The sequence below is a fragment of the Dipodomys merriami genome, unplaced genomic scaffold (assembly GCF_024711535.1).
Source record: "Dipodomys merriami isolate MVZ:Mamm:240054 unplaced genomic scaffold, mDipMer1.0.p SCAF_5, whole genome shotgun sequence".
NCBI classification, from domain to species: domain Eukaryota; kingdom Metazoa; phylum Chordata; class Mammalia; order Rodentia; family Heteromyidae; genus Dipodomys; species Dipodomys merriami.
The window spans coordinates 40827374-40854303 of record NW_027206068.1 but is presented as its reverse complement, the minus strand read 5'-3'; the positions used below and the strand labels follow the sequence as shown (position 1 = coordinate 40854303).

Sequence of the window (26930 nt, the reverse complement as noted above, 5' to 3'; positions counted from 1 at the left end):
GAACCGGAAGCGATTTCCTTTCCCGGGTAGCGGCGGGATGGAAAGTGAAGGCCTTTGGAGAGGCGAGACCTCTTAGCTTTGGAGTAGGTGAAGGCTGACTGTTGCTGACACGGGAGGAAGGGAGAGGAAAGGAAAAGAAAAACATAAAGAGTTGGTGTGCGAGAGGCTCTCCAGCTCCAGAGACCCGCGCTTTCGGGCGCGGAGTCGGCGGCGCCGCACGCCGAGCGGCTTCTGGTGGCGACCGTGGGTCTTCCTGCCACAGGAAGTCGGGCCGGGCCGTGTCCCCGGAAAGAAGGGAAGGGGGAGTGAGGAAACGGCGGTGGCCCCCGCCCCTTGATCACTGCCCCCCCCCCCCCCCATGAGCTGAATGTAGCGGCCTGGGAGACGGCCGGCCGCCCGCTGGGCTGAGACCGCTGGGTTTCCTTGACGGAAACGAGGAGGAGCAGCATCCAGCGACCGAACGCCGAAGTGGGAGACTGGATCCTCTCCGCATCTAGTTTCTCCAGGCAAGGAGTTTACTTTGTATCACATAGGACCCTCCCCCCCCCATCACCTCTTTCTCGGGTGGGAACTCTGTAGCCTAGAAGCTTGTAATTTGCCTGGCAGTGGACATTGATGGGTGGTGCCCCTGGAGAACTCCCAGGTTGACTAGTGTTGTCCTTGCGGGGAAACCGATTCCCAGCAAGTTCTGGACCACGTCCCCTTCTACATTTTTTCCCCTCTCCTCCTTTAAGAACCTCTTTTCTTTGCTTTTTCTCCACGATGTTGTTTAGCTGCACCAAAAGCCTTTTGTCTTGCTATTCCAACTCGGGAGTCCCGCTCAGCTCCTTTCCCACTCTTAAAAAACGTCTCACGTACTAAATGGACTTTACCCTGCCCGCGGGCACTAAAATGGCATCTGTTCATTCACCTTTCCCAAAAGCACCCCAACATATTTCCAGGTGATCCCAGATTGATTCCATTCCCAGTTGAGAATCGTTTCCACCGCTTTATTTTTAAGCCTCATTTCTTGAGCAGCTTATGACCATGTATGCCTGAGTATTTTCTCCCAGAGAGGAGGCCATATGACCGAATGCTACATATTTTCCGAGTACAGACATTTGAACTCTTATTAAACGCTTATTGTAGACATTTCGACCTTTAGCTATATCATTATTTTTTTAGCCCAAGTTTCACTTTTTCCTATGCATTTATGTTTCTGCCTTTAACAGCCTTTCCTTTATATGTTAGTTTTGGGTTTTGTTCCAGTTTGAGCCTTTGTTTCATTCTTTCATGTCACTGCTAGTAAAGTATGACCATTTATTGAAAAATCCCCCCCCCCCTTTTTTTTGTCGGTCGTGGGGCCTGAACTCTGGGCCTGAGCGCTGTCCCTCAGCTCTTCAGCTCAATGCTAGCACTCTACCACTTGAGCCATAGCCCTACTTCCGGCTTTTTCTGCTTATATGGTTCTGAGGAATCGAACCCAGGGCCTCATGCATGCAAGACAAGCACTGTACCACTGAGCCACCTTTCCAGCCCCATTGAAAATCAATTTTAAAAATCATTTGGGAGTGAGGTGTGTGACTCAAGTGGTAGTGCCATCCTTGAGCAAAATAATGATAGAATTCATTTATTTTAATTGAATTCATTTTTTAATGAGCATTAACAACTTTGTTAATAGATGTTTTAGCAAGAAAAACAGCAATACACTAATTGATTTGCTTTAAATTCTGTTTAGAAAACCAAGAATTTCTCAGTTTTTGTTTTAGGTTCTTTGTAGAGAACATATCTATAATTGTGCCATTATACACGTACAGTGTTTGCCCACAACCTTATCCTTTTTTAGAAGGCTTTTAGTATTTAAGGAGGCATCCGCATGTTTCATAATTTGTACTTTATGTTTAAGCATTGTTAATCTGAGGTGAAAGCAGTAGCTAAAATATATATTCTGACTGTGCTGTAGATTTTTTAAATTATGGGGAAAAAAGGAATTGAAAAAATTCCTTGAGATGTAGAACAACAATTAATAAGTTCCTCAGTACATTAAACAAAATGAAATACCTTCATCCTAAAGTTTCACTATACTTTTTCTAATGAAATACTTGCAGTTTCTTTGTATTTAAGTCATTGAAAGTTTTTAGAATTTGAAAGACTTCAGTTATTCAACTATACTTAATTCTCATAGTTATTTAAAATTCCAGAAGTTACTGGATTTTAAATGGATTTCACTTTAATGAAATATACTTTAAAACTATTGTCTAAGTGAATAAAAGGTGCTAGAATCTCATCAATTACAGTTGAGAAAACTGCATTATTCAAAACTATTATTCAAGTATTATTAAAAACCCTATCTAGAAAATAGTCTCTCTTGTTTCTATCCTGAGAGTTGGTGTTGTAAGGAACTTGTTAAATATTAACAGACCATTTTTAATGACCAATAAGATTTAAAAGAATTGAAAAAAGTAATATAAATTTGGCTAGGAAAGAATTTTTTGATATTCTTTTAGAAATTACTGGTATATACCTGAGGAGAACCTTTAAAAACAATATGATAAAGGGATAGTTTTTAAACTAGCCACAAAATATTAAAACTCAGAGAACATTAAACAATCAAGAATGTGGTTAAAATTCAATTATTTGTTAGAAATTATACACTGGAAACTTAAAATTAGTTTAGGGGAAGAATACACAGTGGGTATATTTGGAAGGAAAAGTGAATTATCTATGGATTGGACTTTTCAAATTAACAATTCTGGGGAGTTTGATTCAGAGACTCATCTTTTGTAGACAGGTACTCTTTCAGTTGAGTCACATGTCAAGTCTAGAAATGATTCTTAAATCATCATCAGAAAGGTTTTTATCAGCTGACCAAAAGTTTTTGATAGGCACTAACAAAGACAATTATAAACTATGTTAGCTGATATCTATGTTCAAAATTAGACATCCATATGTCTAAACTTACCGATATAACATTCACTTGTGTTACACATGGAAAATATGCATTATTTCTAATCACTATTTCAAGTAACGATAAGATTTTATAATCTTTTCAATTTTTAAGTCCCAAAGTCAGATTTTTACGTGTAAGAAGAAAGAGATTAAAGGAAAATCTCAGATTTTAAGCTAATATTTGTAATAGTTCAATGTTGAAAATACTCTCTGGCTTGCCTTTTAGGTATTGTATAAGACATTAAAATATCATTGGCTGAGTGCCAATGGCTCATGCCCGTATTTCTAACTAATAATAATGCTGAAATATGAGAATAGTGGTTTGAAGCCAGCCCAGACTGGAAAATCTGTGACACTCATATCTCCACTAAACTATCAAAAAAGCCAGAAGTGGAACTGTGGCTCAAAGTGGTAGAGTGCTAGTCTTGAGCAAAAGCAGCTCAGGGACAGCACCCAGCCAGGCCTGGAGCTTAATCCCCAGGACTGGCACGAAACTAAAAAAAATATGTTTTAAATCATTTTATTTTAATTATTTTTCAAAGAATTATATGTAAATAAAGGTTATCAGATTAAGATGAAAAAAAGTACTATTAAAGTTGTTTGTTTTTTTTTTACTTAGCCACCAATTGTATTATTTAATCTCCCAAGGAACATTTTGTCTTAAAAAGCAATGGGAAATCCAGAAAACATAGAAGATGCGTATGTTGCTGTTATTCGCCCAAAGAATGCTGCCAGTCTCAACTCTCGGGAATACAGAGCTAAGTCCTATGAAGTGAGAACATAGACTTTCTATTTGCTTTCTAATATTAAATATCATTCTACACTACCATTTACATATAGCCCTTCTGATGCTGTATACTAATATTGATAAGCTAGTTATGCCACATTTTTATCCATTGCTATCCTTTTTTTCTGCTGCATATCTTTTGACTATTTGCTATTTGACATTGTGGTTTATTAGATTATGACAAATTACTAGATTATGAAAGATTTTTACAGCTTATGCACTTAGATTTTTGTATAACAGAATAATTCTCAAAAATTAAAAGCTATTAGAAAAAAACAGTACTGCAAAAATTTAATACAAATATTAATCTTAGCTATGCTTAAATTATTTTTGACAACTCATTTGAAAGTAAGTTTAGGAAATCAAGTTATATTTATCTGTAGTCTTAATTACATATATTAGTAACCATGGAGTTATATCCATTATATGCAATGGATTTTAAGCTTTATGAAATCTTATAACCTAATTTCTCTAGCATTTTATTTAAATTGCTCTGGTTTACTGCATTAATACTCTTCTGGAGAATATTTTTAAACTGCCAGTACTAGGAACCTCCCCAAACATTCTGACTTAATAGGTGTAGAGATGGGGCTGAGTATTATTTTAAAACCTTTTAAGTTATTCTAATATGCAGCTAGTTATAAGAAGGCTGTCAGCGTATCATAGTATTATACTTCAAATGCATTTTATTTTAAACTTTCTTTAATGTTATACTTCTCATCTAAGATTTTATTGCATGAAGTTCCTATTGAAGGACAGAAGAAAAAGAGAAAGAAAGTTTTGTTGGAAACAAAACTTCAAGCCAACAGTGAAATAACACAAGGCATATTGGATTATGTAGTAGAAACCACCAAACCAATTTCTCCAGCAAACCAGGGTATCAGAGGTAGGAAAATTTCCTTTATTTTTTCTTCTTTCCCTTTTTTTTCTTTTGTCAATACATCGCTTTAAATACACGTGAGGAAGCCGGGCGCCAGTGGCTCACGCCTATAATTCTAGCTACTCAGGAGGCTGAGATCTGAGGATCACGGTTCAAAGCCAGCCCGGGCAGGAAAGTCCGTGAGACTCTTATCTCCAATAAACCACTAGAAAACCGGAACTGGCACTGTGGCTCAAGCAGTAGAGCGCTAGCCTTGAGCTGAAGAGCGCAGGGAGAGCGCCCAAGCCCAGAGTTCAGGCCCCACGACCAAAAAAAAAAAAAAATACATGTGAAGAAAGATATTTTTAAATCTTAAGGTCAATTTCTGGGGCTGGGAAAGTGGCTCAGTGGTATACTGCTTGTCTCAAATGCATGAGCTGGGTTCAATTCCTCAGCACCACATAAATAGATAAAGCCAGAAGTGGCACTGTAGCTCAAGTAGTAGAGCACTAACCTTGAGCTGAAGAGCTCAGGGACAGTGCACAGGCCCAGAGTTCAAACCCTACAATGGACAAAAAAAAAAGAAAAGGTCGATTTCCTTTTAGGTTACTTTATGTTTTGAAAGTTGCCAAAAGACTCAGAACATTTCTAAGCTACAGTCAAAGCTCTATTATTGAAAAAAGTAACTTGATTACAGTATTTTCATTCTTATTTTTGTATTTATTTTATTATAGAGTTTATTAACACATATTAAGTATATAAAATAATACGTTTGGTTATATTCTTGTCTCAACAAAATAAATGAAAGTTGATTTTTTTAATTGTTGCTGATTTTTTGTTAATGATTAGGAAAACGAGTGGTACTAATGAAGAGATTTCCTTTAGATGGAGAGAAGATGGGCAGAGAAGCAGCATTATTTATAGTTCCATCAGTTGTCAAAGGTAAAGTCTAAATTTTTTTTGTAAGTTTTTATGTACATAAGATGTAATTGAAAGTCTATTGGGGAACTTAGAAATTTGCATTTATAGTTACTATACTAGTATTGTAAAATAGAAGAATGTGTTACTTATCCAAAATATTTCAGTTTTACTGTAATGTGTAGGCATATTAGCTGAACAGAAATGTTTTCATTTTAAAAGAAGATGCAGAAATGAGGGGGAAAATAATTGTTGAAATTTAAAATATTCAAGTTTTCTTAAAAGACTTGTCAAAGGATGTGCTATAGATAGAACAGAAATAAATCTTAAGTATTCTAGAAAAACAACATTATGAATAAAGCCTATGTTAGATTGGAGAGGAGAAAATGTCAATAGTTTCTAAAGCCTCCCAGCCAGTAGTTTTGTTGGCAATACTCATTGACCATAGATCTTCTATGAAAGTCTAATTTGAGCTTTGGACATCCTTAAAAATAGAAAACATTTGGTGTTTCAGTGCAGACCTTATGGCTCATTTTGTGATTTTGCAAGACAGGTGCCAGTGGCTCATGCCTGGAATCCTAGTTAGTCAGGAGGCTGAGATCTGAGGATCACAATTCAAGGTCAGTTTAGGCAGGAAAGTCCATAAGACTCTTATCTCCAATTAACCAGCAAAAACAGCTGGAAGTAGCACTGTGGCTCAAGTAGCAGTGCAGCAATCTTGAGCAAATAAGCTAAGAGACAGTGTGCAGGCTATGAGCTTAAGCCCCAGTACTGGCACAAAAAAAAAAAAAATGACGTTGTACAAATTATTCCTTAGTTTACTCTTTGTAAAATAGAAATAATATTGCTATCTACCCATACTTTATTGATATTCAGGAAGAATTTATTTTAGGTGTTGAATGTCAAATCACTAAAATCTAAACATTACTTGCCTCAGGTAAGATGAAATGTTAATGACCCACCACAGATATTCCATTGGCCTGCTGTATCACAGTACTTGTATTTAACTAGACAGTATTTAATTAGCCAGCTCTGGATTCCAAATACATTTTTCCAGGCATTCTCAAATTAAAGGTTGAGCATTTTAAATAGTGGTGGAAATATTATTATGTTTTACAACATTGTTGAAGAAGAGAAAGCAAGATGTCTGTGTGGGTGCGGGGGTGTGTGTGTGCGCATGCACTAGTCCTCAGGCTTGAACTCAGGACCTGTGTGCTGTCCCTGAGCTGTTTTGCTGAAGGGTAGTGTTGTAACCACTTGAACCACAGCTCCACTTTTGGCATTTGTTTTTTCCTGTACAGGCTGGTTTCATACCTGGATCCTAAGATCTCAGCCTCCTGAGTAGTAGAATTACAGGCATAAGCCACAAGCACCTGGCTCTACAGGATTTGTTTTTTAAACTTTGCATTTTTAAATGAAACTGTTGTTATAAGCTTTTTATATGTTGGCATCATTCTTCACTTTTTCTTTTTCAGATAATACTAAGTATACATACACACCAGGATGCCCAATTTTTTACTGCTTACAAGATATTATGAGAGTGTGTAGTGAGTCCAGTACTCACTTTGCAACACTTACAGCAAGGATGCTAATAGCTTTGGACAAGTAAGAATTACTATTATTTTTTTATTCATCAGATATATCTTCAGAGGGAGAATTAGTTTGATAGACATTTTTGGAAGAAAGTAATGAAAATACATACTTTACTGATAAATGGTAAGTTTTTCAATTATATAAAAATGGAAAACCCTAAGAGAGACCTGTCTGGTCCACTTATATCATGTTAACTTTGTCCTTTAAGAGTAACAACACTGCCCTGGCTTACAAATTAAGATTCTTCTGTTATAAATCTAGTTTAAGTATTCTTCTCAGTGATAAATCACTTAATCTCTCTTGCCTTTATTTTTCTGTAACAATAGGATTAATATCAGTACATTTCAGTGGTTTAAATTTTAAAAGTACTTTGTATTTTTAAGGAAGTTTTTTTATGACAATAGCATATATACATTTTAGAAAAATTGCTTGCTAGGTCACTTGACAGAACTGTTAACAAATAAACATGAATTAAAATTATAAAAATCTGACTATAATCTTAGAAAGTATCACTTATCTGAGTAAGTCTGGTTTTTTTGTTTGTTTTTTCATCTTCATTTTTGAGCAGGCATTTCTACTTCCTTTTTTCCTATTTGTGCCAGGTGGTTGGATGAACGTCACGCACAATCTCACTTTATTCCAGCTTTATTCCGACCTTCTCCCCTTGAGCGGATAAAAACTAATGTTATAAACCCTGCATATGCTACTGAATCAGGTCAAACAGAAAACTCACTACATATGGGCTATAGTGCACTGGAAATAAAGAGTAAAATGTTAGCACTAGAGAAAGCAGATACTTGTGTTTACAACCCTTTATTTGGATCAGATCTTCAGTATACAAATCGGGTAAGAGTTGTATTTTGGTTCTGGTTTCAAAAGACATTACAGTTCAGTTGTAATTTTTTTCCCTGAGATAAATACATGAATTATTGTAAACATTAAGGTAATATCCAGGCTCCATTTACATACGTATATGTGTGTGCGCACAAACACACATCAAAAGTTTAAAACTCTTAAATGGTTTTTGTTTCTATTTCATTTTCCCTTTCTAGGTAGATAAAGTGGTAATAAATCCATACTTTGGCCTTGGAGCTCCAGACTACTCAAAAATACAAATACCCAAACAGGAAAAGTGGCAGAGAAGCATGAGCAGTGTCACAGAAGACAAGTACTGTTTGGTTTTACTATATATTGCCTTTTTAAAAACTGCATTGTAATGTTAAAATGTTTGAAATTAAATGTGTAGTAAGTATACAGTCTAATCACTAGCTTATGAGTGGCTTAGGGTTTTGTAACTTTCACAGATATATCATATTCGCTTTGAAACAATTCGAATTTCAACAGTGTTTCTGTTTTTTAATTTCTTTTTAATGATTAGAGAACGACAATGGGTAGATGATTTTCCTCTCCATCGAAGTGCCTGTGAAGGAGATTCAGAATTACTAAGTCGTCTTCTTAATGAGAGATTTTCGGTCAACCAATTAGACAGTGACCACTGGGCACCTATTCATTATGCATGCTGGTAAATAGATTACTTTTTCTTTATATACAAAGTAAATTTTCAGCTATTGAATATTAGTGTTTATCACACACACATACAAAATAAAAAATAAAAAACAACAACTGTTCTCATGCTAGACACTTTAATGTTCAAATTCTGAGCCTTCTATGATCTTATTACTGTGTATATGCCACTGTTCATAATTACAAGTTCTGCCCTGCAAGTATTCTTAGCTATTGTCAAGTCATGAGTAACATAATGACTAGTCAATGCCATTATTGTTGTTTAGTATGGAGATTATTTTATCCTTAACTATAAAACATTTACATGTGTTAATTACTTTTGGTTTGATCTTGGTATCATATTTAAAAAGTATTATTTGAGTTCTTTGGGATGCTGTGGTTATCAAGAAACCTCCAAAAGCCTTCTTAAGATCAATCCTCCATCTTTTTAGATATTAGGGTTGGAACAAAATTGAGATGAGCTTTTTCGACTAGTTGCTCAGTAGTTCTTGTTCACCTACTCTTCTCATATAATAATAGTTTCTTAGATGAATTGATTTCTTAGCCATAGCAGTAATTAACTGAATACTATAGCTCTTTTGTCTCAAAAGGACATCATCCTCTTTTACAATTTTCTTGCATGTTTCAGAAGTACTATATAATTTTCTTAGGTATTGACTGTATCACACTGAGAAAAGAACTTTACCTTTCTGCATCTGTTTATTTACTCCTTTTTAAAATTCATTAAGACTGCAGTGTAGTTTAGAGAGCACTTACCTAGCATATGCTAAGATGTGTTCTATGAGCAGCAATGCAAAAAATTTTAAAAAATAGTAATATTAGGCCATTTCTAGTTATTTCCAATTCAAAATAAATTTATTTCTCAGATTCTAATATTTTTAATTAAGTAGCTAAATAGTTGCTTTTAACATACATGTTTTCTTCTGTTTCCTTTTGTTTCCCATTATAGGGAATTTTTAGATTTAGATTTAAAAGCTGTCAAGCTAAATGGCTTTTAGCCGATCTAGTAGTTTTTGTTTAGATTACAAATAAATACTAGTGATAGAAACAATTATAAATGAGACTGAATACATTAGAGCTAAGCACAAGAAGTGAAATATAGTTCAGGCCCCCCCCCCCAAATAATTACACTAGGAATATACTACATAGGTAGTATATTTTAGTCTAGGAATTCCAAATATACTTTCGGCTATATTGTTGGTGTCTTTGTAGCAGGTGGTTATTTACTCTTATAAAAGAGTGGTAATACTTTCAATTACTTATTTAAATGAAAACAAAAGTATAGTATTTAATATACATTGGAATATACCTCGCTTTCAGTCCCAGTGGCTAGTTCCTTAAACTGTAACTATTGGCAAGTTTCTTAATATCTTTAAGACTTTTTGCTTATCTTCAAGATAGACTTTATTTTGGCATTACTAGGCCTAAACTCAGGGCCTGAGTTGTGCTAAGTACATGCTCTAGCCTTAGACATTTTTAGCTTTAGTTATTTTTCAGATTCAGTCCACTTTTTTTTTTTTTTTTTTGTCGGTCGTGGGGCTTGAACTCTGGGCTTGGGCGCTGTCCCTCAGCTCTTCAGCTCAAGGCGAGCGCTCTACCACTTGAGCTACAGCGCCACTTCCAGATTTAGTCCACTTTTTGCCCTGAGTTGACCTTAAACCAAGATCCTCTTACATATGCCTCCCACATAGCTGGTATCACAGTTGCATATCACTGTGGCTTGTTGGTTGAAATGGAAGGTTCTCACTAAATTTTTGCCTACTTGGCCGTGAACCATGATCTTCCTGATCTATCTCTCTCAGATTACTGGAACTACAGGTGTGTGTCAACACATCTATCCTATATTAGCACTTGCTTCTTTTGCAAGTGACTCTCACCTATAGTCCTACCTACTACTCTAGAGGCTGAGATCTAAGGATCAAAGTTTAAAATTAGCCCAGGCAGAAAAGTTGTGTGACTCTTCTCTCCTATTAACCAGCAAGAAGTTGGAAGTGGAGATGTAGCTCAAATAAGAGTATTAACCTTGAGAGAAAAAGCCAAGTGAGAGTGATTCAAGCTCCAGTACTGGAACAAAAATTTTAAGTTTTTTTTTTTTTTGTCGGTCATGGGCTTGAACTCTGGGCCTGGGCGCTGTCCCTCAGCTCTTCAGCTCAAGGCAAGGCTCTACAACTTGAGCTACAGCGCCACTTCCAGTTTTCTGGTTTATTGGAAATAGGAGTCTCACAGTCTCTCCTGCCCGGACTGGCTTAGAACCGCGATCCTCAGATCTCAGCCTCCTGAGTAGCTAGGATTACAGCCACCAGCGCCCTGCTTTTTTAAGTTTTTAAAAAGGATAAAATGGCACTTTCCCTAGGGAAAAAAAAAAATACAAATAAGGTACTTTAAAAGTACATAATAAGAACCCAATAAATCTTGCCTTTTAAAACAAATACAAGGACTGGGAGATAGAGTACCAAAAAACAAAGAAAAAAAATAAATTTAGGTTTTTGATGGCTAAATCTGAAATTTATTAATCTATCTTACTTTTAATTACAACTGATTGTTAGTAGAGTAAACCAAGAAAAAGGATTCTATCTCTTGATAAAAATTACTATTTTATCAGCTAGAAGTAATAGTCAATTTTAATACACAAATAGTAGTATGGATCAGAAAGAAAAAAATAAAAAAGACTGGCTTAAATATTTGCTAAAATCTTACTTTTGGAAATGTACTCATTCACTAATTGGTACCAAGATTGAGTAAAGTATACTTGACCATCTCAGTTTAGAAACTGAGGTATGTTCTTATCTTTATAAAGTTAGGAAATATGTTTTATATAAACTTCTTGATCTCAGATTTAAGAACTTTAGAGTTTTAGTCTCATGAGCCCTTCCCCTTTTAATATCACAAAGAGATTTTGTTTTTGTGGAATATATCTAGTATTATTTGCCATATTTTTGTATTATACTAAATTATACCGCATTATGTAACTTATAGGTGTTTGTGTCTCGTGTCTCTGATTATGTTGTAACTCCTTCAGAGCCACAGGTCTTATATATATAGATTTTTAAGTATTCTACATTGCCTAATTGAAACTAAAAGTAGAATTATCTTCGGGCTTAGTTTGTACATCATTTGGATGTGGTAGGTTTCTCATTCATGCTGTGTCTATCACTAATCCACACCCTTTGAATCTTATTTTACTAAAAATTCTAACTCCATAACTATTGTACTTTGTATGGGTATTTCTATGCCATTTATTTTCTCCTATTTGAGGTTTTTTTCTCAGTTGATTTGAATAGAAACAGTTGACTTGAGCAAGAATAATATGTTTGAATATATATTATTTATGTCAATATCTTAGTCTTAAGTGTTTATATTTCTTTGAGGGATCATTTAAATTTTGAAATTTTTAAGTATTTCAGATGCCATTTTTTAGGTAAGTCTTTTTTTTTTATAGGTATGGAAAAGTTGAGGCCACTCGCATATTACTAGAGAAAGGAAAGTGCAATCCAAACCTTTTAAATGGACAGCTAAGTTCTCCTCTTCACTTTGCTGCTGGAGGAGGACATGCTGAAATAGTTCAGATTCTCCTAAACCATCCAGAAGTTGACAGAGTAAGTTATTTTATAAATTCATTTTGCTTTGCTTATGTTTAAGCATTGACTAATAAGTAATGATACTAAAGTGTTGAATAGTACAATTGAGTGTTAAGCTGAAAAAAATGGCAAGTTCACTTTATAGAATGAGTAATATTTATGTATAAGCTGCACTTTTCAAAATCCTTCTTATTGTAATAAAATAAAAAGTCCATTCACATTATTGTGCAATCATTACCATCATCCCTCTTGAGAATCTAGATAAAATTCATTTTACATTGAATATCTTCAAAAAGTGTTTTTAAAAAAGAAAGATTTTATACCTGTTTTCTATAGTTTGTACTAACAATTTCATAAAGGGAAAATTAAGCCATTAACAAAACCTTTGTTATATCTATTCAGAATGTTCAAAGATATTACCACTGATCCAGGCCTTAGTCTTTTCTATATGGCAGTTCTTAGTATTTACTTAATATTTAACAAGAATTACTAAGTACGTAACATTTTTGCTTAGATATTAAGATAGAAGTAATAATTAGAAGAAACTCAGAGGGCTAAGTGATGGAGTGCTAGCCTAGTGAGTACAAGGTTTGGAATACCATGTATTTGAGATGTCTTTCTCTCTCCATCTACCCCCATTTCTAGCACATAACAGACCAACAAGGAAGATCCCCATTAAATATTTGTGAAGAAAACAAACAAAATAATTGGGAAGAAGCAGCAAAATTATTGAAGGAAGCCATTAATAAACCAGTAAGCATTATCTTCATAAATAGTTACAGTTATAGGTAATTTGAGGATCTCTGTATGAGTGAGCAATGAGGAGCAATGGGGAGATGGCTTCTGTACTAATATAACGATTCATTGTTAGAATATATGTCTGTTGGATTTGTAGCATTCCTGATATCCAGACATTTATTTTGCATAATGAAATAAAATTTGAAAAGATAAGAAAAAGGTAAGAAAACTTACTGACAACTAATTTCAGGTCTGGGATATACCCATGTATCACTTAACTCCAGGGATATATTTTGATAAATGCTTCATTAGGCAATTTCATCATTGTGCAAACATCATAGAGTATTTACACATGCCAAACAACATAGACTATTATATGGGGCTGGGAAGGTGGCTCACTGGTAGAGCGCTTGCCTTGCATGCATGAGGCCCTGGGTTCAATTCCTGAGCACCACATAAGCAAAAAGGAAAAAGCCAGAAGTGGTGCTGTGGATCAAGTGGTAGAGTGCTAGCCTTGAGCTGAAGAGCTGAGGGATAGTGCCCAGGCCCAGAGTTCAGGCCCCACTACTGGACCCAAAAAAAAACCAAAAAAAACTCACAAAAACACAAAAACAACATAGACTATTATAACATGCCGAGGCCATATGGTATGATATGCTATCAAATATGTGGTGTCATTATATATGTAATTTTCTCATAGCCCAAAATGTTAGTAGACAACTTGACTGTACTTGATATATTGTACACAAATAATTCTGATCTTTTAGTTGAAGTAAATCCTACTTAGGCCTCCTAAGAAACATTTGTATTGTATATCAATCATTAATTTAGTCTGAACAAATTAGTGTGTATATAACAAACTCATTTTTCTAATCACAAAAGTAAAATAAATATAGGTCTTTTGTTCTGCTTATTCATCTTGAGTTTTCTATCTAATTACATTCAATAAATATAATCCTGGTCATACACAGCTGTTAAAAACCATTGTCAAAGGGGCTGGGAAGGTGGCTCAGTGGTAGAGAGCTTGCCTTGCATGTCTGAGGCCCTGGGTTCGATTCCTCAGCACCACATAAGCAAAAAGCCGGAAGTGGCGCTGTGGCTCAACTGGTAGAGTGCTAGCCTTGAGCTGAAGAGCTGAGGGACGGCGCCCAGGCCCAGAGTTCAGGTCCCACGACCGGACCCAAAAACACACACACACACACAAAAAAAAAAACCATTGTCAATTAAAAAGAGTAAAATTTGGGCGGGGAAGATGGCTGGTAGAGTGCTTGCCTTGCATGCATGAGGCCCTGGGTTCGATTCCTCACCACCACATAAGCAGAAAAAGCCAGATGTGGTGCTGCGGCTCAAGTCGTAGAGTGCTAGCCTTGAGATGAAGAACTGAGGGACAGCACCAAGGCCCAGAGTTCAGGCCCCACGACCGACATGCACATACACATACACATACACACACACACACACACACAGAGTAAAATTTAAGTGACAACATGACTTTAAGATAGAGAAGTAACAATGAGAAGAAATTCAGAGGGCTGGGAATGTGATTACTAGTGATTACTAGTGAGTACTAGGCTACCACCAAAAATAAATAAAAGATGGAAAGATTTTTGTCATCAAATAAATTATGAAAATTTCATAGATTTAATTCATGTGCCTAAGCCTTTTAACAAACTATTGACTATATGGTAGTTTAACAACATTAAATGTTGAAAATGACTATATATTTATATCTGTATTATCTATAGATATCTGTAGACATAGATATCATACATATATCTATCAGTTGATAGATTGTTATACCTGGCAACATTCAGTAGTTTTTTCTTTTGTTTTGCTTTGTTTTTGTCGGTCATGGGCTTGAACTCTGGGTCTGGGCACTGTCCCTCAGCTCTTCAGCTCAAGGCTAGCGCTCTACCACTTGAACCGCAGTGCCACTTCTGGCCTTTTTTGTTTATGTGGTGCTGAGGAATTGAACCCAGGGCCTCATGCATGCAAAGCAAACACTCTACCACTGAGCCACCTTCCCAGCCCAGCATTCAGTAGTTTTTAAAAAGCCATTTTTCTTGTTTCACAAACTTGTTTCACTATAGAACATTCAGAAGAAACTAAGAAAATATAATAGTAGATGCTTGTGAAGAGCTTTTCAAATAGAGTCAAGTTCTCACTTGAAGCAATTTTCTATGTTAAAGATTTATGCGATAACTGGGACCAGTGGCTCATAACTGTAATCTTAGCTATTCAGGAAGCTGAGATCTGAGGATCATGGTTCAAAGCCATCTGGGGCAAGAAAGTCTGTAACTCTTAACTCCAATTAACCACCAGAAAACTGGAAGCAGCACTGTGGCTCAAAGTGGTAGAGCAAAAGAGCTCAGGGATAGCACCCAGGCCCCAAATTCAAACCTTATGACCAAGCAAAAAAATAAAGATTTATAATATAAAATAAGTTGAAAATATTTGTTAGATTTTGATAATGTAATTTTTAAGTTAGTTGCATAGTATCATTTTTTGTCCTAGTATGAAAAAGTTCGAATATATAGAATGGATGGATCATACCGTTCTGTTGAACTGAGGCATGGAAATAATACCACAGTGCAGCAGATAATGGAAGGAATGCGTCTATCTCAAGAAACTCAGCAGTATTTCACTATATGGATCTGTTCAGAAAACCTTAGTAAGAAAGTTTACTTTGTTATTTAAACTTAAAAGTTTAAACTTTTGGGGGAGTAGATTCATACATGTCAGTTTAACAGTCGATATTTCAAAATTGAAATAATAGAGGATTCTTTTTTATATAAATTACTAGTGTTCAAACTCCTGCAAAAGGTTCTGACCTAAGACCCTCAAAATTCATTCAAAGCATCTTGTGAGTTAGTAAAAAAAAAAAAAAGCTATCCTTCTCTAGCAGTGCCCTTGATTTAAATAACATTAACTGTAGTGCTCACACAACTTGTCTTTATTTTCAATCCTCTCTTTCTTTGCATTTGTCTTATCAAATCTTTTTATTTAAAATCACCCTAGTATCATTATAGATTGATTCTTCCTTAACTGCAAATATATTAGAATTTAATTAGGGATGTTATTGGTTTCTAATACTTTAAATATACCTTTAACACCAGATTATACTGATTATTTCATAATTAAGCTGTAATGAAACAATTTCATGCACATTGGATAAATTTTATGTTATGATATATTCTGTAACTTTATTACCTCTAAGAAGTTTTACAAAAAGGTTTCAATTCAGCTTATCAGTTTATGCATACAATGCATCTTGGTTAATATCACCCCTTTCATAACTCCTTCACTGAAAAAACTTGTTTATTCAGTGCTAGGGGTTAAACTCTCACACTTGCTAAGGAAGCATCCTACCATTAAGCTGTATCCACAGCCCAAGAATTTTCCTTCCTTCCTTCCTTCCTTCCTTCCTTCCTTTCTTCCTTCCTTCCTTTCTTCCTTCCTTCCTTCCTTCCTTCCCTCCTTCCTTCCTTCCTTCTTTCCTTCTTCAGGGCCTTGCACTTGGCTGTCAGGCTCAACCACATCAGCCATGAACAGTCTTGGACTTACCTATCTATTTATGTTTCCTTCATAGCTACAGTGGCATGCATGAACCAGTGCATTTAGCTATTCATTTAAATAGGGTCTTGTGTTTATACCTGGCTGGCTTGGATCCAGATCTTCCCATCTTCCCAATTATTTGGGATTACAAGTGTGAACAATAGGCACCTGGCCCATGTATTATTCTTCAAATTTTTCAAAACAAGTGGTTGCTCAGAATTTAATAATGATTAAATACTGATTTAAATTTAGACCTTTAATTTGAATCTGTTCAGTACTTAAGCATAAATAGTTCAATGCAACATACTGATATAATTGAATATTTTCACATTAACATTAATAAAAGAAAAGATGTTTTTTAGGCCTTCAGCTCAAGCCTTATCATAAACCCTTGCAACATGTTCGTGACTGGCCAGAAATACTTGCCGAATTGACTAATTTGGATCCCCAAAGAGAAACACCACAGCTTTTCCTGAGAAGAGATGTGAGACTTCCTCTAGAAGTTGAGAAAAAGGTTTGCTTGGAACTCTTTTTTTTTTTCTTTCATTTTTTTGTCATTTGTGTAAAAAATTTCACAGGAAGTGAGGGAGAGAACAGAAAAATACCTTCTGAATGGAGAATATATTTGCAAAGGGAATATAAAGTGATTCTAAACAGTATGTAGCAGAGAACTACATAGTGAATAAAAAAGGACAGAATTTACATTTGATAGATAGATCTGTTCCAAACAGTTATGTTTGGATTTGAACTACTGTTGATTTTAATAAGAAGGATACATGTACACAAGGGAAACCTAAGTAGGGATAACCATCTATCTACATACTGTAGTATCTGTGAAAATTAAACATTAGGAATAGGTGAGAGGCTTCACAATATTACTGAAGAAAAAAAAATGCTTTTCATGATTTAATCAAAGGAATTTAAGTAGACAAGACTAAGCAAATTTCAGAACGTAAAAATTTTAGCATCCAAGTCCAAACTTGATAAGAATTTTGTCTGTTTATGTTGTCTTCATTTATTTTTTTGAAGTTTATTTATTTTTGTAATACTGGGATTGAACTCAGGACCTTGCTTGCTAATCAAACACTATAATTTGGGCTGCCTCCATCAGCCCTTGTATTTATATTGTCTTTGTATTATCAGATCAAAAGTAGCTTTGATCCTCTCTGCCAAAAACACTTGGAGTTACATAAAAATTTGTATGTTTACCAAAAACTAAAGTATTGATTATTATGTGTTTGAACCATATTAACAGAATAAGACAAACACATACAGTCTTCTCAACTCAAAAGACATTTGGTAAAATCCAACATCCTTTCACAGTAGAAACTCAGGAAACTGGGAATGGTAGGGGAACTTCCTCAGCATGTGGGTTTATGAAAAACCCACAGCTAATATCTTACTCAAGGTAAAACACTGACAATCTCTTCCTAAGATCACAAGGAAGATAAGGATGCTTGTGTGTACCACTGGAATTTATGTCCTGGGAGGATTAAGCAGGCAAGAAAAAGTTATGGTAGACAAGAAAAAGAAATGGTAGAAATTCCAAAGAATCTAGAAGACAGCTATGGAAGCTAGTAAATTAATTTGAGGTAACCAGGGTACAAGTTTACACACACACACACAAAATCATTGTATTTTTATATACCCAGTAATGGATAATCTAAGAAGGAAATTGAGAAGCCCATTAAAATAATATCTAAAACAAAATACCAGGAAAAATTTAACAAAAGAATTTCAAGACCTCGTACACCAAAAATATAAAACACTGTAGAACAATTTGAATTTTAGTATCTGTACAAAAAGCCATATTAGAACATTGCAACACAAATTTGTATTACTTATAGCTGCTTTTGTCCTGTAATGGCAGACTTGAGTAGTTGGCAACAGGAACTATATGGTTCACAAGCTTTAAAATTTTACTGAAAAATTTGGCAACTCCTGCATCAAATAATAATAGTGGGGGGCGGGGAGGAGGAGAAGGGAAAGGATAGTGGGAGAACATTACAAAGGAAGGGGTAATAACAGTGCTTGACAAGAAATGTATTCATTTCCTTATTTATATAATTGTAACCCTTCTGTACAGTATCTTTATAATTAAATAAATTTTTTTAAAAGTGATAATAAGCTCATTTATATACAAATATGTAGCTACTGCTATTTAAAAAAGAAATTATAGCCTAATAACAGAGTTATACTTTTCTTTTTAAGATTGAAGACCCACTAGCAATTCTTATTCTCTTTGATGAAGCCAGATACAATTTACTGAAGGGCTTTTATACAGCTCCTGATGCTAAACTGATAACTTTGGCAAGTCTCTTGTTGCAAATAGTTTATGGAAATTATGAGAGTAAGAAACATAAACAAGGTTTCCTAAAGTAAGTATTTAGTACAATGCATGATCCTGTGCTATGTTCAAAATTTACCCAGAAAGTTTTAAAATATTGTTATAGAATATTTTTATATTGATAGCCAAGGATGTTGGTACATGAGGCCATGTTGGTACATGAGGATTCCATGTTTGGGGCTAGCCTACAGGGCTGCATAGCAAGACCCTGTGTGTCTGAACAAAAAAAAAAAAATTTTTTTTTTGGACATTGGTTTGCAAAAAATACAAGGCATAGAATGAGATTAAAAAAAAAAAAAAAACTAACGCAATAAAGCATTCTTAAAAGTTTTTTTTTCCCGAAGTTCTTTTTCTTGTTAAGTCTAATATACTTCATCTCTTTTTCTTTAATTTGTATTTCTTTAGAGGATGTTCAATGTAGTTTAATAAATTTGATTCTTAAATCTTGATTATGTAAAAGAAAAACTATAAAATTTTTATAAGGCACTTACTTAAGAATCTCATTATATAAATAATAGAATGAGAGAAAACACAGATTTTAACACATGTAAACTTTATTGTAGTTCTCAATCTTCAAAAATTATATCTGATTAATGAAAGAAGAAAATATTTCTCTACCATGACAATGTTAAGATTGTAGTTGTTTTTTAACTCAAAAGTTCTTTAGTTCTCTAATATTTTAAGTAGTGTTTTCAGTTTAAAAATTCTGTTCCCTACAATGATTTGTGACAGAAGGAATATTGTACTTTAGCTACTAAAGATGGCTTCTTTAAAGAATGTTGGCATATGTGCTTACAGTGAAGAAAATCTGAAATCCATTGTACCAGTTACCAAACTGAAAAGTAAGGCACCTCACTGGACAAATCGAATTCTTCATGAGTATAAGGTAAGCAGTTCAATGAACTAAAGACATTGTAGGACCTAATTTATATGTTTTAGTGCTATTATTATTATTTTTTTTTTTTTAGGTACTAGAATTTGAACTCAGGGCCTCATGTTTGCTAGGCAGTCAGTTTGCCATGTGAGGCATACCTCAACCTTTTTTTGCTTTAGTTACCTTTCAAATAGTCTTGCTTTTTGATCAAGCTGTCTTGTACCAGGATCTTCCTATGTTATTCTTCCTATTTACCTGGGATGGCAGGTATGCGTCACTATGTGCACTGGTTAAGATAGGGGTCTTTTGTAGACTTTTTGACCAGACTGACCTCAAACCATGACCCTTATTCTCAGCTTCCCTAGTAAGTGTCATTACAAGTTTAAGCCACCATGCTTGGCTTAGTATTATGAATGTTGTAAACATGGGTACATTAAATTCATATTCCTGAAATTAAAATTAGATTTTCTACTTTGCAATGACTGAAACTGAAAGTAGTAAATATTTTTATTAGGACTAGAGAACCCCACTACTACCACTCTCTTACTGGCTTTTTTGCTCATGGTAGCATTGTACCCTGTGAACTACATCTCCAGCTTAGAGATTGGCTTTCTGCTGGCTAATTGGAATTGGAGTTTCATTGTCTTTTTGTTCAGAGCAACCTTAAACTTGGATCCTCCAGATTTCAGTCTCTTGAGTAGTAGGATGACATATATGAGTACTGACAACCCATTGTAATGTGGAATCCTTTACCAAATGTCTTTTATATAATAAAAAACTGTCACACACACAATCCCAGGAGGCAAGTTAGGAGGATCTTAGTTCAAAGACAGCCCAGAGCAAAACAGCAAGATCCTTTCTCAAATAACAACTTTGATGTGGCTCTACATACCTATGATCCCAGCTACAAAGGAGGTATAGGTAAGAGTATCTCAATTTGAGGCAGCTCTGGACTAAAGCAGGAGTCCCTGCCTGAAAAATATAGGGCTAGAGATGTGACTTAAGTGGTAGAGCACTTTCCTAGTAAGCTTGAAGCTCTGGGTTCCATCCCCTGTGTCACAAAAGGAAATAAGAAAATACTGTTGAGATATTGTGCCATAATTTCATTCTTTAAAGATAACCTTATTTTTAGAATTCACTTAGTTGACCTAATTTGGATGACAAAAGGTATAATTCTCCTTTCAGTTCTTTTATTTTTATTTTGCCTTGTTTTCAGAATCTAAGTACAAGTGAGGGTGTCAGTAAAGAAATGCATCACCTGCAACGCATGTTCTTACAGAATTGTTGGGAAATTCCTACATATGGAGCAGCCTTTTTCACAGGACAGATATTTACCAAGGCAAGCCCCAGCAATCATAAAGTAATCCCTGTGTATGTAGGAGTGAATATAAAAGGGCTTCATCTCCTCAACATGGAAACAAAGGTAGATTTTTTTCAGCTATTTTTGACCAGTCATGTCATGGAATATCTACAGCCTACATGAAGAATATAGAAATGGAATGTATATAGGACTGTTTATTCTAATTTCATTGCAAAAGATAAGAGGAAAATTTTTTAAATGACTCTGAGGAGAACTATAGATTATGACCTATTATAATGCATTTCTGCATTGGAATAGCTTCCAGCCATACAAAAGACCTAGTAATATTTTTGTGTAGCATGTTTATAAGATATATTTAATGAACGGGGTACTGAACCTCAAATAACGTGTTATTAGTAAACACACACACACAAACACTAAGAACTGAAGACTTTACATAAATACATACTTCTTGTAATATAATAATCTTTTAAACCTTTAGAGGAGAAAACTAATTAGGCACTGGAGTTAAAAGGAAGACTTCACAATATACCCATCTTAGTTCTATAACAGAGCACCATGAACTAAATTTGATTATCAGTTGAAGAAGTTGGAAGTCTGAAATCAGACATGAGTATGGTCAAGTTCTTATGAAGGCCGTCTGGGTTGCAGACTGCTGACTTCTTATTGTTCTTCACATGGTGGAAAATAAGACAGAGCTCTGTGGGACCTCTCTGTAAGAAGACTAATCCTGTCCATGAGGGCTCCACTCTTCCCAAAAGCCTCACTTCCTAATAGCATACTACATTTTCGGGAGTAGGAGTTTCAACATAGGAATTGAAGAAAGGACAGAAACAGTTAAAAGCTTTTTGTAACATAGAAATTTTAACTTTAGAATTACCTGTTTTAAATATCCATTAAATGAAAGAAATGATAGTATAACTAAGTATGGTGGTGCATACCTGTAATTCTAGCACCCAGGACATGCTGAGTTAGGAGGAGCACATGTTTGAGCCCATCCTGGGTTACCTAGTGAGTTCAAGGTTAGCCTACGCTACATAGTGAGATCCTGGATCCTGGAAAGAGTGAGAGGAGGAGGGGAGGGAGACTTAAGAAAAATTCAACATCCCTTCATTTAAAAAAATTAGGATTTAGCTATTAGAAGCTTTTGGAAGATAGGATTTAGTGTTGAAGGGATTATGACTGTTCATTTGAATACATGTTTTGCATTTCATGTAACTTTTATGTATATATGTGTTAGTACTGAGACTTGAACTAAAGGCTTGGATGCCCTTACCTTTTTCACTCAAGGATGGCACTCATTACTTGAACCCCAGCTCCACTTCCTGCATTTTGATGTTAATGGAGATAACCCCTGGCTTTGATCTGTGATCCTCAGATCTCAGCCTCCTGAGTAGCTAGGATTAAAGGACTAAGCCATCAGTACCTTGCTAATTAGCTAGGATTGCAGGTGTGAACCACAGGCATCTAGCTGCATTTAGATATTTTAAATAAAGTTTTATAATGAAAACCATTATGTTTAGATCTGACTAGGTAACTATAGAAGTGCAAGAAAATTAGCCATTAATTTTAATGTTATATTTTAATATAACATTTGCTAATTGTATCACAGGCTTTACTCATCAGTCTTAAGTATGGCTGTTTCATGTGGCAGTTGGGAGATGCTGATACTTGTTTTCAGATCCATAGTATGGAAAATAAAATGAGCTTTATAGTACACACAAAGCAGGTATGTATCAATACTACTGTATTATTAATGTTACTTCTTGCTAAAAAGTGACAGACTGGCCAGGGGCTGGTGGCTCACACCTGTAATCCTAGCTACTCAGGAGGCTAAGATCACAGTTCAAAGCCAGCCTGAGCAGAAAAATCTGCACAACTCCATCTCCAATTAATCATCAAAAAGCTGGGCTGGAGGCATTGTTCAAGTGTAAAGTGACAGCCATGAGTGAGCAATCTGAGTGAGAGATAGAAGCTCTGAATTCAAGCCTAAATACTAGCAAAGAAAGGAAGAAAAAGAGGGGAAGGGGGACAGCCATTTAAATTTCAGGGAAACCTCTAGTAGAAAAATTTAAGTACCTTAAGACAAAGGAAACATGGAAGTCTGCTACTAAGCAAGGAAAGAAAGTTGAATAATTTCTGGGTTTTTGTTTTGTTTTTGTCCGTTGTGGGGCTTGAACTCAGGACCTGGGCGCTGACCCTGAGCTTTTGTGCTCAGGCTAAGGCTTTATCGATTAAGAGCCACAGCGCCATTTCTTGCTTTGGGGTGGATAATTGGAGATAAGAGTATCATGAACTTTTCTGCTCGGGCTGTCTTTAAACCACAATCCTTTGATCTCAGCCTCCTGAGTAGCTAGGATTAGAGGCATGAGCCACCAGTGCCTAGCTAAATTGTTTTAGACAAATTCTTATACCATTTCTTTTCATTCTGATCTGTTATTCTCTCTCTCTTCCAAGATGGGAATTAGGTAGTCCTTCCTTTTGACTTCTGTCTGAACAACTAGTTCTATATAGCAGGCTACTTCTTAAATCTTTCCAAAAACCTGGAATGATTATTCCTCTGTACCCAAATTGCTTCCTATTAACAAAGTTCCTTCTCAAATAGATATTGTCCACTGCAATGTATGTCTTTTAAATTTCTCTATGTTCATATTTACTGTTAATATATATATTATTTTCTAGGCTGGTCTGGTGGTAAAACTGCTAATGAAGTTAAATGGACAATTAATGCCTACTGAAAGAAATTCATGAAAGGAAAATAGCTGGTATCCAAGCTACCACATTGTGAAATGCAGAATTTTTTCCATGAAAGATTTCTTAAAATATGTTTGCAAGGCATTTGTTTTCCTATAATATATGTGTGTACTATTACATTGTACAGAATCTGTACTTACCCTTGGTGTGTAATATACCAAATCGTTTTATATGATATTATCATAAGCTATTCTAATTTTTGAGAGAAACACATAAAACTATAGGTTGGCAGTCTGTATACTTGTAGACAAAATAGTAAAGCTTTATAAAGTTATTTTTTGGTAAATGGTAAAGAATTTGGAGTACAATGTGATGAAATTAAAATGTAGCTTTGGTATAACTTATTTTAAGGAATACTTAAAGTCAACATTATTTGAATAAAGAAAATGTATTTTCTACTTGGGCCATATATCATGGTTATTCAAAACATCTTTCCATAGTCTATAACATTTCTTAACATGTTTTATAAAATTCTTGATTAAAATGTGTTTATAGCATAAGACAGTGTTTCTCAAAGTATTGTTCTTGAAACTCTGACCTAATTATTACCTAAGTAAAAAGGTAGATCTCAGAGATTTCTTCTAAACAAGTTCATGCATTCTCTGGAAGTAGCAGGAACTGAATACTACAGTTTGGAGGTCTATTTTATGTTTTCTTTGGAGATAATTCCAGACTCATTAAGGAGATATCAAAGTTCAGAAGTTATACCATTGCTTGTGACATACAAGCACACAAGTACGTTTTATGTAACAATCTGGGTATCAGTAGTTGTACTTACGAAGTACACAGTGTATTTTTATGGCTTGAGATTTTATATTGCCTTTACATTGTAGGAAGTAGGTCACCAAATACCAGTTTCATTTAGAGAGTGAAGATACATAGATGAAGAGCCAACTTGATGAAAGTGCTATTTAATAATCTAGAAGCTACAAGCTTTCCAGATTATTGGTCTGATATGTTCTAAGTTTGGAGATTATTAAGCATATTGGAAATTTTCCAACAAATTACAAATAATTTTTAAATTTTATTTTCTACTCTTCACTTTAACTCTGCTTAGTTGTAATGGTACTGTATCTAAGCCTTATCAAAATTTAGATTATATGGGAAGATTAATAAGAAATCTTGATTTATCTTTAATTCTGCACTTGGCAACTTCAGTTCTATATTTAAAAAAAAAAAAAACCAAAACCCTCCCTCATCGGTGTCATCTGTTCCAGAGCCTCATAGTTAACAAATACTCCCTAAACCTAAAATTTGACTCTCTAAGCTTAAAATTTCAGCTTCCTCCTCTCTCTCAACTTTAGAACTTAATTCCAAGTTGCTGTTATTCTAACCCCACATTTATAGCCTCAAGGAGCTGCAGGAATTTTAAGTGTTACAAGCCAAGGGAAAGATGAAAGGAATTGAACTGAGGTGGTTGTAGTACCAGGAAGGAAGGAAGCCAATGGAAAAGGTCTCGCAAGATATTTGATAACATGATCAACACGTATAGGCTGAGAAAAGAGAGAAAAGCTGAAGACCACTTCAGTATGTCTAGGCTAAGCAACTAACTGAAATCTGACATTACCATTAACCAAGTAGGAAATACAGTGCATAGATATAATGGCACAAACAGGAAACAAATTCTGTATATGATGAAAGCAAAGTTCCTTGAAGCTTGGGTTTGGGACAGCAAATCAGGAATTATTCTCCCATTTGGTTAAACAATAATAGCTAGCAAAGTAGAAGTTGCCAAAGTATAGCTAACACAAATGATGGAGCTGAGATTCATGTCTAGGCAGTCAGGCTCCAGAGTATTAAGTGAATCAGAAACAGGATTTAGTAAAGGTATGAAGTCCTAATATTTCAAAAGTTTAAGAACCAAAGTCCATAACTGATATATATGTTTCCATTTTACATATTGTATAATTTTAAATATAATTGTATATGGGCAGGCTATGTTACTTGTACAAGATGAAAAAAAAACTAAGAACTCAGAGTCTGGGAGTCTGGCTTTGAATTTGGACATTAGATAAACAAAGGTAGCTGGAAAATTTGAGAAGACTAAAAAGACCAAACCTTGAAAAGTGCTGTGTTCACTGCTGTTGAGTAGTCCCTGGAGCTTCTGGTCCCAGACTCAGTGCAGTTTGTTGAAAGATGCCCCAGGGACAGTACAGTGTGGTGGCTCTGAGCAAGGTTGTGTAAAGCATCTAACCTCAGATGACATTGATGGGTAGAAATGAAATGACATTTTGACAAATCCAGTGACCCTTCAGATGGGGAAATAAGGAAGAGGTCAGAACATGAATAGCCAAAGATAGTAATGGAGGAGGTTTTGAAAAACTTGTGCCTGGTGATGTGCAGTAGGCATCAAAATCTCCAGATCTGCAGCTCCAAAGGCCCTGTAGGAGGTAGCCGTTATAACTCCAGAGTACAGAGCAGAATCCCAACATTTGAGTAATATATAAAGGTGAAAGGAAACACAAAGCATCCTGGTAGGATAAGTGGATAATGATACGAAAAGAAACAGCTTGGTACCATAGCATATACTATAGATTCAGTAGACTAAAGGAAGATACTGAAATAGTACTCATTATCACTAGGGAGAAAATATTGTCAGCACATTCATTTTTGGAGTTTATTTATTTATTCATTTATTTTTGGGTCCGGTCATGGGGCTTGAACTCTGGGCCTGGGCACTGTCCCTCAGCTCTTCAGCTCAAGGCTAGTGCTCTACCACTTGAGCCACAGCGCCACTTCTGGCTTTTTTCTTTTTGCTTATGTGGTGCTGAGGAATTGAACCCAGGGCCTCATGCATGCAAGGCAAGCACTCTACCATTGAGCCACCTTCCCAGCCCCTGGAGTTTTTTAAAATAGGAATGGAAGAATTTAAATGCTTTTTTAGGTGTACACAAAAGAAAAGTAAATGATTCAGGGTTTGGATATCTACTCTGGAATCAACATTCAATTCCCAAGTATTTATCCCAAACAAATACTGCTGTTTGCACATAAGCTGTATAGCATATAGTTTATGGACTGCAGTGTTATCATTATGTAAAGTAATTTATTCATAATTGACCCAAACTGGAAACAATATAAAAGGTCTTCAGTGAGTGTATAACAGGTACATCCACACAATGGAATATTAACAAGAAAAAGGAATAAACTATTGATG

General features: G+C 35.2%; 2 protein-coding genes across 3 annotated transcripts in view; one reads left to right on the top strand and one right to left on the bottom strand.

The window, feature by feature from the left end:
• The window catches only part of Ankib1 (ankyrin repeat and IBR domain containing 1), a 131683-nt gene that overhangs the window by 100958 nt on the left and 3795 nt on the right, over positions 1-26930 (bottom strand). The gene's annotated exons all lie outside the window — the stretch shown is intronic.
• Krit1 (KRIT1 ankyrin repeat containing) lies at positions 5-24178 on the top strand. Of its 2 annotated transcripts, none has more exons than XM_069996480.1 (17): positions 5-506; positions 3577-3700; positions 4442-4601; positions 5424-5516; positions 6968-7097; positions 7688-7931; positions 8138-8253; positions 8464-8607; positions 12049-12205; positions 12833-12940; positions 15440-15596; positions 16843-16994; positions 18692-18858; positions 19626-19713; positions 20918-21124; positions 22635-22751; positions 23705-24178. In XM_069996480.1, exons 2-17 carry the CDS (start codon positions 3599-3601, stop codon positions 23771-23773), a joined length of 2211 nt encoding a protein of 736 aa, XP_069852581.1. In that variant the 5' UTR covers positions 5-506; positions 3577-3598; the 3' UTR covers positions 23774-24178. The 2 variants fall into 2 exon arrangements, with proteins under 2 accessions (XP_069852581.1, XP_069852580.1); XM_069996479.1 differs by having other exon boundaries at positions 3548-3700.

Bases quoted from the DNA above. Each gene is read 5' to 3' on its own strand.
- Krit1 (XM_069996480.1), top strand. From the start codon at position 3,599: ATGGGAAATCCAGAAAACATAGAAGATGCGTATGTTGCTGTTATTCGC. The intron at 5,517-6,967 runs GTAAAGTCTAAA...TTTCTTTTTCAG, and splicing joins AGTTCCATCAGTTGTCAAAG to ATAATACTAAGTATACATAC. The intron at 18,859-19,625 runs GTAAGTATTTAG...ATGTGCTTACAG, and splicing joins CATAAACAAGGTTTCCTAAA to TGAAGAAAATCTGAAATCCA.